This window comes from Parasteatoda tepidariorum, chromosome 1 (assembly GCF_982258835.1).
Source record: "Parasteatoda tepidariorum strain Cologne lab strain chromosome 1, Ptep-v5.0, whole genome shotgun sequence".
Taxonomy (NCBI): Eukaryota; Metazoa; Arthropoda; class Arachnida; order Araneae; family Theridiidae; genus Parasteatoda; species Parasteatoda tepidariorum.
In genome coordinates this window covers 1,434,963-1,450,862 of record NC_141755.1, presented here as the reverse complement: position 1 = coordinate 1,450,862, position 15,900 = coordinate 1,434,963, and the positions used below count along the sequence as shown (strand labels likewise).

Sequence of the window (15,900 nt, the reverse complement as noted above, 5' to 3'; positions counted from 1 at the left end):
AGTAGAAGGTTTGTGACATTTTCAATAAATTAAAAATATTTATGCATCCTAATTATTTTCATATTATTAATCATTATTATTGTTATACTCATAAATATGATTAAAACACAGAGAAAAACAAAATTTTGAATATGATTTTATAACAGGGTGCTTTATTTCTAAGCTGCAAATATATATTTATGAAATATAAGCACGGCATGTGACACTTCATAGCAAGGGGGAGTAAAACATTATTTATAAACAGCCCCTACCCATCTCTTATTTAAACACATTGAAGAAATACATAATTGTAAAAAAAAAAAAAGCTTCTTGAGTATCTGCAAAACATGTATCTTCAATGAATAAGATGCACACAGTAAAGAGACTACTTACTTATCAACAGATTTGGCACAGACATTATTCCACTTATTCTTCAGATCATCCATCATATCCTGCAAAACGGGCACATCTACTTTAGGACATTTTTCTTTGAGATTTCTACCAAGTTTCATGGTTCCATCAAAATAGGGTTGCTTTGAGCCAAGAGTTCGCTGAAATTCTTTATGCTTAGCTAACATTTGCTTTATCTTCTCAGGATCATTACCAACGTGGGTAAGTACATCCAGTTGTTTCTCCGCATCATCCAGCCAATGACTGAGATCTGACCAAGCATCATGAAACTAGAAAGAATCAATTGGTAAATTGATAGCGAGAGATTGTTTTAACTATTAACAAATCATTCAACACAAATGTAGAATTTATAAATGGCACCAATGGTATAAAACCAGACTTCTCAACAATAGCTAATAGAATACACATTTAAAAAGAATGTTTAAATATTAAAAAATAGTATAATTAAATACATACTTCCTTTGCTTCTTTGTATCCATGGTCTAAAGCTCTGGTTCTTTCCGCAGCTTTTGAAACAACTCTTTCCCATCTATGTTGAACACTGATCAGTAAGTTCTTAATTAGAATGACATCTTGCTTCTGACTGAAATATTTCAAGTGTGTTCCTTTTTTGTCTAAGTTGAGCATCACTTCTCGATGAGCACTGACTTCTTTTTGGAAAGCCTGTTAAGGAATGTGTGAAAATTAACTTTTCTCAAGCATGTTAGAAAACATGTTTTTGATAAACATGGAAATGTTTGCTTACTTTGTGATCTTCGATTTGTTCGAGTACGACATCCATTACTCTGCTTACTGGCTTCAGACTAGTAAGGAATTTTTCAGCATTTGTGAGCCATTCAACAAAATCTTGTAAGGCTCCATGGAATTCTGTTGCTTCTCTGAGTGCAATCTCCAATTTAATCTGAATAACAAAACAAAATTCGTAAAACATAATTTTGCAAGATAAATTATTTCTATTTTAAATTAAAATCACATAACAATACACAGGAATAATTTTGGCACAGAGTGAAATCCCCGAAAATTTTAGGTGCAAAAAATCGATATCAATTTGTATACCATACATGTTTCACATTTAACATAACTTTTGAACTAACATTTATAATTAAATTATCTACCACTGCATAATATCACACCAAGGTTCTGTTTAAAAGAAATTTGTGTCCGTTAACGGACCCTTCACATAATAATTTATTTTTTAATCGGACCCTTCACAAATGTGTTTATCTTCATTATTGTTTTGTAAATCGAATAAGATGCAAACGAACTAAGTTTTGTTTTCGGCAGTTCCTTTATTTGTCCGAAATGAATATTCAGCGATCAGCAGTATAGGCTAAATACCAAATATCTGTATGTTGCATCTCTAATTTAGTAGCAGCAATTGCTGTTTATTTTTGAAAATTTATTTTTTCAAAATTATAATTTTACAGTGTTGAGCATTGTCTTGTATATTTTTACAATTCTAAAACTCATTGAAAACGTTTTTTGCAATAACAGGACCCCATTTGCCCAAATTCACAAAAGCAGGACCCTGCTTGAAAGAATGTGACTTAACGTTTATTTTATATTCACAAATTACGAGTAATTTTTTCACAATTTTACAAAAACGGACCTTTCACAAAATGTCTGGACAGATCCCTGCACACCTTTAGGGTAACTAATTAAAAAAAAAACTTACTTCTCATAAGAATCGTGATATTGGATTTTAGAATCGCGTCATTGGATTTGAAAATTGCGCTATTGCATTTTAAAATCGCATAAATATGAATCGCGATATTGGACTTTAAAATCACGTGAATATGAATTGCTATATTGGATTTTAAAAACACATGAATATGAATCGCGATATTAAATTTTTAAAGCGTGCAAATACGAATCACAGTACATAATTATTAGATCGCGTGAATATGAATCCCAATGTATATTTTTTAAATCACGGCATTGGGTTTTTAAACTCGCTTGAACACGAATCGCAATATTTTGTTTTAAAAAAGCATAAATACGAAAATCAATGCTTAATATTAAAATCGTATAAATAAGAATCGTAATATTAGCAGATTTGGACACAGTTCCAAATATTCAAAAAGGCAAAAGACTGCCTAAAAAATCAAACTGGCGAAAGAATCATGTAGGACGCAATTCTTCCCATAATTGGTGAAAGAATGTATGCTAATGTCTTGTTAACGGAATTTAGAAAAAGCTTCAAAATTTTGTCGGATTCTAAGTTTTTGATTTGTGGATGGTCTTCGAGATACGCGGAATTCTGCGATATTTGTACAAAAATCGCATGTCCTGCTTCTAGTTTTTAGACTTGGAAGAATGATACAAAAAATCTGTAATTCAGGGGGTATCCCTGAAATACAATCACCCTTGATTGCATACAAGACTAAGATAGATGTAGGTCATGAAAAAGCACAAAAATTACACTTCTGTAAAAATCAACATATGATTTGAACATATAATTTTCAAATGTTTATCATATTTACAAAAACATTTTATACGGTATAAAACTTATAATAATGTACTAAGATATTAGAAAGCCATGTTTAAAAAATGGATTGGAAAAGAAAAAAAAGATAAAAGTGTTAGTTTCACAAATTTCCTTTTTTTTTTTTACTAAACAATGGCTTAGCACACATTATAGGCTATTTAGAAAAATTGCAAACTAAATACCCCTTCTACAAAGATAAATCTAAATAATTGTTAGTTTTAACTGAGAAGACATTTAAAAAATTTTTTTTTAAAAGACAGCACAGCTTATAATCAAAAAATAAAATCTATATACAGTAAGACCTGCACATAATGAGGAACTCGGGAAACAGAAAAATGAGCGCTAAATCCAAATTTAAACTTTTCATGAAAAAAAAACAAAAACATAGAAGCATCAAGGTAACAAAAATTTCATCATTTTACATATCATAATTGAATATTGCGTCACTTTCTTATTTAAAAGTTTCATGGTTTTTACCCCCAAAATGAGCATTCAACACTCTGAAACTGGAAATGCTCCTGCAACCACTCTAACAAAACCACTCAAATTTTTTTTCTTTTGAAAATGAGGGCTGGCTTTATGTCTCCTTTCTCTTAAGGCAGCAACTGTTGTTCTTTATTTTGAAAATTGATTCAACTAGTATTTTAGTTTATAAACCTAGCACTAAATGGCATCAAAACATATTTCAAAATAATCATTTTAAACTATTGATTTGAAGATTTCATGCTCCCAAATTTTTTCCCCTCATTATATACAAGAAAAAACTGCTCTCTAAAAGAGAACCAAAGAAGTTAAATGTGGAATCTCTTAACAAGTGATATAATCAAAATAAATCTTACTTTTCTATCGTTGGCTCTATTGAGTACATTTTCCCAGCGTTGTTTGAGAGTTTTAAGGTTATGCTGCAAATTACCAGCTGCCCCTTCATTTGAACGCTTCAGGTAATCTTGACCTTGTTGCATCACTGAATCTATTTTGTGTTTATTGTTATCTAGGTCATTATAAAGTTCCTGCAAAAAAAAAAAGATCTCATTTAAACTTTAATATTTTTAAGATATGCAAAAACTAAAATATTTTTGTCTAAATGATGATGAATCATGAAGTCCTTAGTTAACTAAGAATACAACAAAGAAATTAATTAGTATCACAGGTTATCCAATTATTAGTATAATCTATTATCAGAAATTAATCAACTCATTATTAGCATCATCAATTCTGTTAATGGACTCAAATTTCTAGGCGAAATTCGAGTTCTTCACAAAACGTTTTATCAGAAAAAAGAACTCCTAACAAAATAGTTGATTGTCAAAATGGGTCTTTTACAAAATTTTAATTATAAAAACGGTTCTGAAAGTCTGGATTAACTGACAAGTGTACAACTTTATTTTTAAATCTGAAAAAAAAAAAAAAATGCAAATATTCATTAGTTGGTTCAGAAGAGATTGGGATGTGTTAAAATTTTATTTTCTCAAAACGTGATGTTATCACATCAAACTGTTTCTAAGTATTATTATCAGGTGATTATAAGTTAGCAGAATTTCCACTAAGATAACAGCACAAATACAGGACAGATTATTTCTCAGATGGAAAGCAAAACACTCTCCTGAAGAATTCCAAATTTGCTATAATTTTTTTAATGCATATAAAATAGATACAATTTCATAAATAGGTGTAGTAAATAATTAGTAAATTTAGCAGCAAAAAGAATAATATTTTATTAAATAATTGTTGTACCATAAATCTATTAAGTTGTTCTCTAGCTGTTTCTGGTAGACCACCCACTGGTTTAGAAGATACTAACTGACTATCAATATCACTAAGCCACATCAATAAATCTTGGATCTCTTGGTTGAAAATTTGAGCCTGAAAATTAAAATAGATGTGTAAAAAAAAAAACAGCTTTTAATGAATAATGTCAAGACTCAGAGAGTTTTTAAACCCCAACCTCGTGTAACGCTTCTTCCAACTCCCTCTGTCGTTGAGCAGCTTTGTCTTGTAAGAATTGCCATCTCTTATTTAACTTGTTCAATTTGCTCTGAGTGACGCTGGCATCTTCACTACCACGGTTAGCTTCAATTAACTGCCTACCAGCCGAATTGAGAGTGTCTACACTAGTTTGATGAGCTTGAATATCATTCATCAATACCTAAATTGTTGTACATTAAAATTTAAACATAACATTTACTCAACTTCCATATATCACACTGCGAATATATCATGACAATACGTAATATTATCAATTCTAGACTAAACAATCTGAGTATATTATGTGCACATCAGGAAAATCGAACAGGATATAGATTATATTGAGAGTACAAATTAGTTCAGTCTGTTTTTTTGTGATCAAAAATGCATTTTTTTCAAAACAAAAGGAATGAACACATTAATCAAAGTATTGTCCATCGCTGGCTACTACTTTTTCCCACCTCTCAGGCAATTTTTGAATTCCATCTGGAAAAAATGTTTCGTCTTTTGAGGCGATCCAAGTTAGGAGCCAATTTTTGATTTCTGCGAAAGAGGTGAACTGGTGATCTGTCAAATCGTGCAGCATCCGTAGGAACAACCAGTAATCAGAAAGAGCAATGACCAGAGAATACAGCTGGTGCGGTAAAATATACCTCTTGAGCGGTTCTAAATAATTTTTTACGACTTTCGCGACATCAGGCTGACCGTTATTATGCAGAAGAATAACATTGCCATGTGTTTGCTCGTATTCCGGCCGTTTTTCTCGCAATGTACGGCTCAAACGAATCAATTGTAGCCTATACCGATCGCCCGTAATGGAATCACCAGGTTGTACAGCTCATAGTATACAACACTATTCTTCATTCTTGAAACGTCGAAACCATTCATTACATGATTTATCAGTTGGAGCATTGTCACCATAAACTTCTACAAGCATTTGATGTGCTTCAGCTGCACTTTTCTTCCAATTAAAGCAGAAACATAAAATGGTGCTTAGTTACCACAAAATTTGACATATTCAACAAAGTAAAAAGCAGGGCTTTTGTATGAAACTCAAAGCGATATAAACTGAATATTATTGACAGATGTTTAACCTCCCTGAAACCACCGAAACCAGCTGTCACTATGAAACATTCATAACAGCAGAGCCATCTCTTAAAAACGGACCAAACTAATTTGTACTCCCAATAGAATAAAAAATTTTTTTGAAAAACTAAAATGAAATCCAAAATAATTTTAAAACAATATGCTCATAGATTTTCATATCATTTAACTTTTAAGCAATTTTCATTTAAAATTTTATTAAAAAAATTTTTTTTTTCCACTAGAATTGTAAGATAAGCTTTATTATTGGAAAATTTAACAAATGTAATCTAAATCTTCTGGCAGATATTTTAGAATAAAAAGAAAAGAATAATAATTATTTTTTTTGATGAATAAACATAATAACTGAAGTAATATTTTCTTTAATAAAATGAAACATAAGTTATAAATAAAATTTTTGTGTCTTGATAATTCTTTTATTAATAAGCTGACTGTAATTCTTTTCATTTTAAAAAGCTTAAAGAGTTTCCGGTAAAACGTGTCGATAGTTAAAGAAAAACTGAAATTCGATATTAAAAAAATTTTCTTTCAAAAATTTTAAAGATGTTTTGATTTGTAAAAGAATCTTAAAATTTATGTTTAAATAATTCAAAATTAGGGAATCATTTCATGGGAGTTTATGCCTAAGGCTCAACAAATTAACAATTTTGTAATATTTTTCTATTTACAATAGCTGACTGCATTGGCAAAATCTGTCTTTCTTTGTTAATTTACAATTTTCCTGTTAGTGAGAAAATGGAGTTATATTACAATTAAATTTTTGGCTTTCGATACAAACAACAGAATATATAAAATTACTTTGTGCTTAGCAAGTTCAACTTCAATAACTTGAGGATCACCGAAGACAGGTGTAAGGTCATCCAGAGTTTTTTCTGTTTTTGACATCCATGCCATAAACTCATCCAATGCATGTTGGAATTGACCAAGGCGTAATAAAGCATTCTCCAACTCCCTCTTAAAAAATAAAAATTAAAATGAAAGAAAATAGATTTAAATAAGCCAACTGAACAAAAAATATATTTAATGATTATTTTACCTGTCTGTTAACGATACCCTTGAGCAAGTCATCCCAGCGACGGTTTATTTCCGCCAATGGTTCCCTTATAGCTTTAGCTTGAGTGGGAGATGTTCTTTCCATGAGCTCATGAGCTTGTCGGTTGAGGGATTCTATTTCAACCATGTGAGGATCAACTTCTTGCTTGAATTCCTACATCAAAATCAAAAGAAAACTTTGCACCCAAGAAAGTTGTAAGTTGCTTAAAAAATGAATTTAAGTTTTAAAATGTTTGACTGCTATGCTTTACAGAAAAAATAGAGAAGTTATACAATTTTCACTGTGTAAAACAAAACAAAGTTTAAAAAAATACTAGAAATATTTTATTTATCTATTGCACACACCAAACAAACAAAAAAGTAAGTAAGAAAGAAAAAAAACAGAAAAAAAAACTACTTGACGCTATCTTTGTATGGAACTTATAGAATTCAACAAGAAAGTTTATTTTCTGAATTTGTACACCTCAAAACCACACATTTAAAAATTGATTAAATTTATATACTACAGAACACATGCATAAAAAGAAGAAACAAAGAAAGTCAAATATAGCCCAGTGACTATAGGTTGCTGTGTATTTGACTTGATTTAAAGATTTTTAGGGTATAATTTGTATTTTCTCCTATTTTTCCACGTATTTTTACTCAATTTTTCAAATCAATTGACAGGTTGTTTCAATAGCTACATATATGCTGATATGTCGTTATGGTTATCTTGTGAATGTTAATTGAACTTGAACAATGTGTTTAATATTTATTGGATCATTTTCATATACCTTTCTTTTGTGAATATTAATACTTTTGACTTTTTATTTCTAGCTTGTTAATTTAAATATTTTGATTGTTCACAGTTTTTTAACATTAATTTACACAAGGAGAATCGAAATGGTGATTTTATATGCCTTTACTTAGTTGCACAATATGGTAATTTTAATGCAATCATCTGATCAGGGCTCGAAAAAACTCAGAAATTTTACCCGTCCCCGAGGACGGCTTGTCCAACAATATTACCCGTCCTCATTTGAAACTAACCCGTCGCTTCTAAATAAATAAAAATATAATTTTCTCTTATTTATTACAAGCATTTATATAAATTGCACAATGAATTAGTAGTTACTAGGATTACATTATACAGTAATAAAAGAAATACTAGGTTACTAATAGTAAAACCTAGTATTTCTATTATGAAATAATTTATTTCTTTGATGAAATAATTTTAATAACAAAGGTTAAGTTATCTGTCAATTATCATGTGAATTTATCCGACGGTATTGCGTTTTTTAAATGAATCAAATATGACGTTTGCCAGTTCTACAATCAAGCCAATGATTTACAGAGATCTGCATAGAAATCTGAAAGAGGTTTTCCATTTAGGTAGATGTTCATAAATGTGTTTAACACTTCTTGTTTAAGACCAGTAAGTAATGTGTTTTTTTGTAAGTTCATTGCTGAAAAGTCCCTTTCAACCGCTGCAGTACTCCCAGACAGAGAAAACATCAATTCCACCATGCGCAGTATGTTGCTGTATTTCTAGATTAGAGGGTTATTTTAGAAGTGAGGCGCTAGACTCTTGTAAGATAACAAAAACTGAAAATGTATCACGAACATTAATGGGAAAATGGCCGTCCGCGCGGACGCTGGATTCGAGAAATTTGTTGTCCGCAGAGAATTTTTGACCGCCGAGGACGGGCTGTTTTTTGAGCCCTGCATCTGATGCTAAACTGCAAATAATAATAATATAAATTAAATACACACTATTAACTTCAACACAAAAATGCCTTTTTCATTTATAAATTAAATAACTTAAAAGAAAGTTTTAACTTCCATATTTGGGGTTTTAATAACTCATTTTTATTTAAATTCTGCTGCAAATTATAATAAAATAATTTTTCATCTATTACAAAATAGAGATAAACAAAATTATTGTTTCTTTTTAAAAAAGGAACACTTCATTTTAAATTTCTTTATAAATCAAATTAATTTTTTTTCAAGTCAATACCTGCAACTGTTGAATTTGGCCTTTCACAGCTTCAATGTCTGAACCAACTGGCCCTAAAGCAGCAAAACTTTCTTCTGCAGAATCCAAAAATTCCAAGATATTCTGTGGACGATCATTTCATTTATAAATATATCAAAAGAATATAAATGTAATTTTATCTAAAATAAAAGCATTTTAAATACATACTCCGAGAATATCGTGGAAATTCATGGCTTTCTCCATAGCATCCACCAAATTTTGTTCACGTTTAGCATACAGAGATGTAACATTCTCCCAAGCAGAGTCCAAATCTTCAATATGCTTCTTAACCTCAGGTTTATCAGGTTCTCCACACAGTTGCATCAAATCTTGGCCAGCTTGGCGGCATTGCTCAACTTCGGGTTTAGTTTGCTCAATTTCTTGTTTGATTTCCTAGAAGAAAAAACAATAGTAAAATTCCTCCAGACACGACCTATTTTTCATAGTATGTAATTTAAATCATACCTCCAATGCATCTTGCTGATGTTGTATAGCACTCGGCTCAACAGCAGGAGGTTCTTGGGCATTCAAACTATCTTGGAGCTCTTTTAGAGCTTTCATAACCATAGTCAACTCATCCCAGAAACGCTCAGCAGCTGCTAGGGCATCCTCCAGGGATCTATTCCTATTGCTTGCCAATTTTTGAATATTATCCCATAATTGATTGAGTTTGTCAAGCTTCTGTTTAATATCTAAAGTTAAAAATAATTTTCAACCATTACTTGATTATGTTCTTAACATCTTCACTCTTAAATCGAAAAACCAGGCACATGCTTTTTGAAATCTCATTATTATAAGAATTACTATGTATTGAGATATCATTTGCAAAGTGTGCCACTATAAAATAAAGGTGACAAAATATTTTAAGTTATTCTTTAGTCTTGCTGTCACACTTATGCAGTTTATTGGCATGCCAGTAACAAAATTCTTGCAATAAAAAATTTGTAATTAAATTATAACAAATATATTCCTTGTTTCATACTAAAATGCAAAAAATAAATGAAATGATGAAAGAAAGATCATGAAGATTTTGTTCTGGTAGACAAAATCTTTAGCTACGCTTAAGTCAAGAATAGAGAATTTTCAAACTCTAAGTTTGTTTTCATAGTAAAAAATTTTGATCACAACAAAAAATCTGAAAAAAAAAAATTTATCTTCAAAAATGAAAATGGTTTTAAAAGAAATCCCATTAACATTTTGCTTATTCAACTACAAAGCACAGAATCTTAAAGAAAACTAACCTTTAACAGCTGGATCTCTAGCTCCACCTGCTTTAACAATGACATCATCAGCAGCCCTTTTTACAGCTTCTAATGCATTCGATCTTTTGTCAAGATCCTGAAGAACAGCTTGGTTATCATTTAATTGTTCTTCCAGTTTTTCTACATGAGCTGCAACTGGTTCAGCATTCTGAAGTTGCTCAGCAGTATTACTCAGGGAATTCAGCATGCCATCAAGTTTATCAGAGAACTGAAATAAATAGTTTGCTTTTAAAAGAATACTTCTAAGAAATTCATTTTTGAACAGAATTACTAAAAAAAGCGAATGACATTTTATTTTGATACTATAATTTCACATCCATGTTTTTTAGTTAATACTAAAATTCAAAATCTATTGGTACAAAGTATTTCTGGCAACTCACTATACCATGCATATGATATTTAACTTAAAATATAGATAGAATTTTAATTATTTAAAATATGGAGTATATTGATGGAATTACATTTTCAAATATAAAATATACATACAAGTTGTAAGTATTTTGGCATGGTCTTTATAACTATAAACTGCCAACTTCAAAAAAAAAAAAAAAACTTTGCAGAAAATTTAATCAGATGAAAAAATGCCACTCATTTGTCTGAGATATTTTGTTGCTTAGAATAACATAAAAAAGGATGGCTTTTAAATGCTATTTACATCAAAAGTTAAATGGTTAAACATTATAATAGTATTACACATGTTTTATTAACAGTTTATCTATTCAAATATGAAAATGGTATGTAAAAACTATATAGGTCATTTCTCTCTCTCTCTTTTTGTACTTTTGCAACAATTAAACTAATAGTACAATCTCATTTTTAATATTCCAAAGCTGTACACATAAAATTATGTTAAAAAAAGGTAGCTAAAAACGCTTTTAAAATCTTAAAATTTGTAGGCAATTAGTGTTATTATTTTTAATAATAAAAAAACACCACAAAATTTGGCAAAAAATTATTGAGATCAAATTCCACACTATTTCAAACTAACTTTCAACTTTAATTGATAGAAGAAGCTTACCTGAGACGTTGCTTGCATAGCTTCTTCTAAAGCATTTTGTCTGTCTCGAAGTATATCTTTAAGTGCATTATATCGACTGTTATCAGAGTCCATTATGTTCTGCACTTTATGAGCCTCCTTTGGTATGCAAAGTTTTTTCAGTGCAGCCCCTGTTTTATTCAGCTTGTCAACAAGAGGTTTATGTTCATGCACGGACTGCATCAAAGCCTAGAAATTAAAAAATTTAATCTTCAATATCATTACAAATTAGAAGGAGCTGTCATTATTTAAGTTTTTTAAAAATCTCATTTGTAAAACAACTCATTAACGGTTAATACAATTCAAGTTCAATCGACAGTACTAACAAGAGCAGATTTTTTTTTAATCATCTGACTGAACTGAAAAAAAGTATTGTTTGAAAAATTTATTTCTAATTACAAACTTGTACCTTATTTCTATCTTGTTGTTTTTTGATTTGGTGTGCATTCATGGCAGGTGTTTCCATCAATTCAGCTTCACTTTCAATCTCATCTAACCACTGGCATAGATCAGCATGAGTTTCAAAGAAATGTTCTGCTAGTGGCAACGCTTGCTCAAGGACAGCTAGACGATCAGCACACATGGCAGACACAGAATTTGCAACTTCTTTCAGTTCATCCGCTTTGTTTCTCACTTCTGCTAGATCGTTTCCACTCGACTCTCTCATTAATTTTTTGGCAGAAGACAAGATATCTCTCACGCGCCCTTTTTGACTGCTCACCTCGTCATTTAGAACCTATGTAACAAAAATTATTAACAACAATTGCATTTTTACAAACTTTTAAAATTGTAATAAAATGAAACAATAATTTTAACGGTGATATTTCTAAAATGAAATCTAGTAAACTGAGTGAAAAACTAAATTAGACTTACAAAAAATGATTTTTGAAATAAGTTAACAGGCTAGAAGTGTACAGATTCTTGCTCTTTATAATTTTAATAAAAAAAATATCTAAAATATAGAACCTACTCTGTTAAATTTTATATGCTATTTACAATTCAAATTTATAACAGGCCATAAAATAAAATACTTTAACTACTAGATCACAGAAAGGTTAACAAACACTATCAGGCACAATTTTGAGATTCAATCTAAGTAAATTTAAAAACATTAATCGTGTAATTGAAACAAGTGTCACTGACTAAGAAAAATTCAAATCTTATCAAAGTTAGCTAGAGTGAACAATAATAATCTTCAGTTTTAGAAAACACATTTGTTTGCTAAAACTAACACATTTAATCTTACCTTTTGTTCTTTAAGTAAGACAGCTAATGAATCTGGATTAGCTGTTAAAGGCTCAGCTTGTAATAATTGTTTTTCAACATCATGAAACCAGTCTAATAAGTCTTCAATATCACTAATAACCTGCATAAAATGATACAAAATATAACAAAACCTAAGCTTAGGCAAACTCATAAAATTCTAACTTAAGTAAATCAAATAATTTTTAACTTAATTAACTCTTATAAAACAATGCAGATAAGAAGTGTTTAATAACATTGATGAACCATTCTACTTAGCCCAACAGTAACAACAATTTGTAGAAGCAAGTTTATGTTTTAATTTCGGTTTTATAGCAAAGAACTGAAGAAAAAAAATACATATAAATAAAATAAAAAAATACACGGATCCTCAGCCTTATTTCTAATTTAATAATTTAAATCAAATTTATAAAGAGAATTGTGTATTATAAAATTATTAATAGAAATATAATTTTTTAAAAAGCCAAATGAAATTAATTTTAATAATTCTTTCACAAAGGAATATTTCATCCTTAAATATTTTAAATATATATTACAGATTTTGTAAAAAGATTTAACACAAACATATGCAATGAAACTTTCCGAGTGCAACCCACTGTTATTCGAAAAGTAGTTAGAGAAAAATATTGAGAAGGTAATTGTATCCTGTATTAATAAAAGAGCTTAAAAAACAATAGTTTTTCCAAATTTTTATTGAATATCGCAGACTATACAAGTAGTACTAGGTACATATTTTCTACCTGCACGAAATCCTTCGCATGCTCTTTACAACCCAGTCTTCACCTAATTTTTGGAGAAAAATCTGAATATACATTTTTAGAAGACATTTTAACATCAAAAATGTTGGTGTCTTTAGAAACTGGTCATCGGAGGAGAGAGAGTCGCTCGATCTTAGACTCTCCACTGGAAAGTGCGTAAAAAATAAACAGACCACCACACATAACTTTTGATCTGATGATCCGATCTAGGACACAATGGTTTGAAGGGGTAACCTTAAATATGCTAAAAATTACTGCAGCCGATATTTTAAGTTATAAAAACAAAAATGTACTTTAATAAACATGGTTTCCTCCCCCGCCTGATTCAGATTTCGGACACCCCAAATTCAGCGGAATCTGGGAAATATAGTTCCGATAGTTTGGTCAGGAGAGCAGTCCGCAGTTTGGATCCCTTAATGATAATTTTTGTGGATTTCTCCTTCCTCTTAAAGCAAATTTTTCACACAATTATAAAACTTGTTTATCCAAAGATAGTTCTATTCAAAATATATTTCTTATTAAATATTTATTATTTTCCCTTATTTTATTTAATAATAGCTAAAAAAATTTCCAGCTGTGAGGTATAAAATATTTTACTTTATTTTAAACAATCTAGTTTTACATGGCAAAATACAAAATTTGAACAAAATTGGTTGAATATTTCTAAAAAATTTGAAATTTAGAAACGTCGCACTTTGCTTAAAATTTGTAAAATTTTATTTTGGTTAAATTTTGAGTCCTAGAATATGTAGATCCAGCCATTAGATCAAAAGTTATTCTAGGTGGTTAATATTTTTTGTGAGCTATACATAAAAGATAAATGCTAAAAGAACTTAAAAGAACAAATTATAATACTTAAAAGAACAAATACTAACTTCAACATTTCTCTGCTTTGATAAATCAATCCGTTCTGCTTTTCTTTGAACTTGTTCACATATAGCATCAAATCTGCGATTGATACGAGTTACTTGATTTTCTATATCTGCTGCTCCTTGACCTGGCGACATCTGACACAACTGAGGACCTAGATGATTTAGAGTTTCAACCAAAGGTCTATATTCTTGGATTTCTCCTTCAAGTCTCTAAAATTAGGACACTAAAATTAAAATCAGCAAAACCACAAATATTTTAACTAAACCGTTTAGCTTAATTATAAATATAATACGACCAAGATTAGCTTTAATTTATCACTAGAGTTTGTTTTAATTCGTGTACTAAGTTACTTGTGAAAAGCTTTAACAAAAATAGTGTTGCGATCGTTAGCTCAAAAGAATTGTTAACCTTTAAAGTTACAAACATTTGCAAGTAAAACTAACATACATGAAATTAGTTCTTCACTATAACATCATATTGTGTCCAAATAGACAGTTATTCAAAACCATTCATTCTTTAAATTCATTATGATTAAAAAGGGACATGTCAGATTATAATGTAAAATTTAAAACTCAATAGTTGTATATTATTTAAAAGTTCTGAAAAATACACATTGCTATATTACTTTTGCGACTAATTATTCACAAGAAATACTTGTTTTAATCAAACGGTGAGATGACAAATCAAAAGTCTCTTTCTTAGAAACTTTGTCTGCATTTTTTTAATGTTTTTAAACAAACATATCGAAGGTTCGTTTTCAGTACAATTCTTTAGTTTAAAATTCATTTAAAAAATTAGATGCGTAATCTATAAGCTAATTTATAAAAAAAATATCTACATTTAACAACTCAATTTGAAAAGCGTGCATAACAGATGTAAGTTTTTAACAAAAGCTTGGTTGGGTAAGATGTCTGTCATAAGAATTGTAAGATAGCTTACATAGCAGATAGACATAAAGAAGAACAACCTTTTCTTCGACTTTACAGAGCAACATGCTTAGTAGTTTTTAGATTTGTTTTGTTTCCAAAAAATATGATTTAACAATTTTACTACAGGGTTGGAATTTATCATACTTATAATGATTTCGAACAACCACCATTTAATATTGGATTGATTTTGAAAGTGCGCTCCAAAATTATCATTTTTTTACATTATTTAATTTGAAGCACCTGAAAGGAAATACTCACTGCACACTCAAGCAAAAACATTTTGCTTTTAAACATGAAGAATATAAATAATTAAATAAAATTAATAAATGCTTAAATTTTTTTTAAACATTCAAGTATAACTATGGGGACATAAAATCTATACTTTATTATAGTAAAAATACATAATATGGGGATACTTCATTGAATGCATTTTCATGACTAATCCATTTTGCTAAATGACTCTATTTAGGTAGCCAAAGTTTTGTTTAAAATATTAATTACTTGAATAATAGTCTCCTGGCTAGAAAGTCCAACATTTTCTAAGTTTTTAAGTTGCCTTTCTGTATCCTCCATCCAGACTATAACTCTTTCATGCGATGCATGATAATTTTGTACCAGGGGTAAGGCATCTTGAGCTTGTCTCAATTTATCTGCTGCGCGACTAGTCAGGTCTGTGAATTTTACACTCAGATTATCAAGTTTTTCTTTCATACGAATAACATCGTCACCTAAGAAAAATTATATGAATCAATTGACATCCTTAAA

At 29.7% G+C, this 15,900-nt stretch overlaps 1 protein-coding gene across 13 annotated transcripts in view; it reads right to left on the bottom strand.

The window, feature by feature from the left end:
- Positions 1 to 15,900, bottom strand: part of shot (dystonin-like protein short stop) — a 245,124-nt gene that overhangs the window by 17,871 nt on the left and 211,353 nt on the right. For all 13 annotated transcript variants that reach the window (XM_016051216.4, XM_071180282.2, XM_043046522.3 and 10 more), the window contains 17 exons: positions 15,637 to 15,863; positions 14,209 to 14,415; positions 12,559 to 12,678; positions 11,722 to 12,048; positions 11,295 to 11,501; positions 10,256 to 10,484; positions 9,480 to 9,706; positions 9,183 to 9,407; positions 8,997 to 9,098; positions 6,984 to 7,154; positions 6,746 to 6,901; positions 4,824 to 5,024; positions 4,613 to 4,741; positions 3,718 to 3,888; positions 1,136 to 1,291; positions 847 to 1,053; positions 373 to 659 (listed from right to left, as the gene is read on the bottom strand). In XM_016051216.4, the coding sequence (XP_015906702.3) occupies positions 373 to 659; positions 847 to 1,053; positions 1,136 to 1,291; positions 3,718 to 3,888; positions 4,613 to 4,741; positions 4,824 to 5,024; positions 6,746 to 6,901; positions 6,984 to 7,154; positions 8,997 to 9,098; positions 9,183 to 9,407; positions 9,480 to 9,706; positions 10,256 to 10,484; positions 11,295 to 11,501; positions 11,722 to 12,048; positions 12,559 to 12,678; positions 14,209 to 14,415; positions 15,637 to 15,863 (3,349 nt within the window). The remainder of the gene's footprint in view (positions 1 to 372; positions 660 to 846; positions 1,054 to 1,135; positions 1,292 to 3,717; positions 3,889 to 4,612; positions 4,742 to 4,823; positions 5,025 to 6,745; positions 6,902 to 6,983; positions 7,155 to 8,996; positions 9,099 to 9,182; positions 9,408 to 9,479; positions 9,707 to 10,255; positions 10,485 to 11,294; positions 11,502 to 11,721; positions 12,049 to 12,558; positions 12,679 to 14,208; positions 14,416 to 15,636; positions 15,864 to 15,900) is intronic.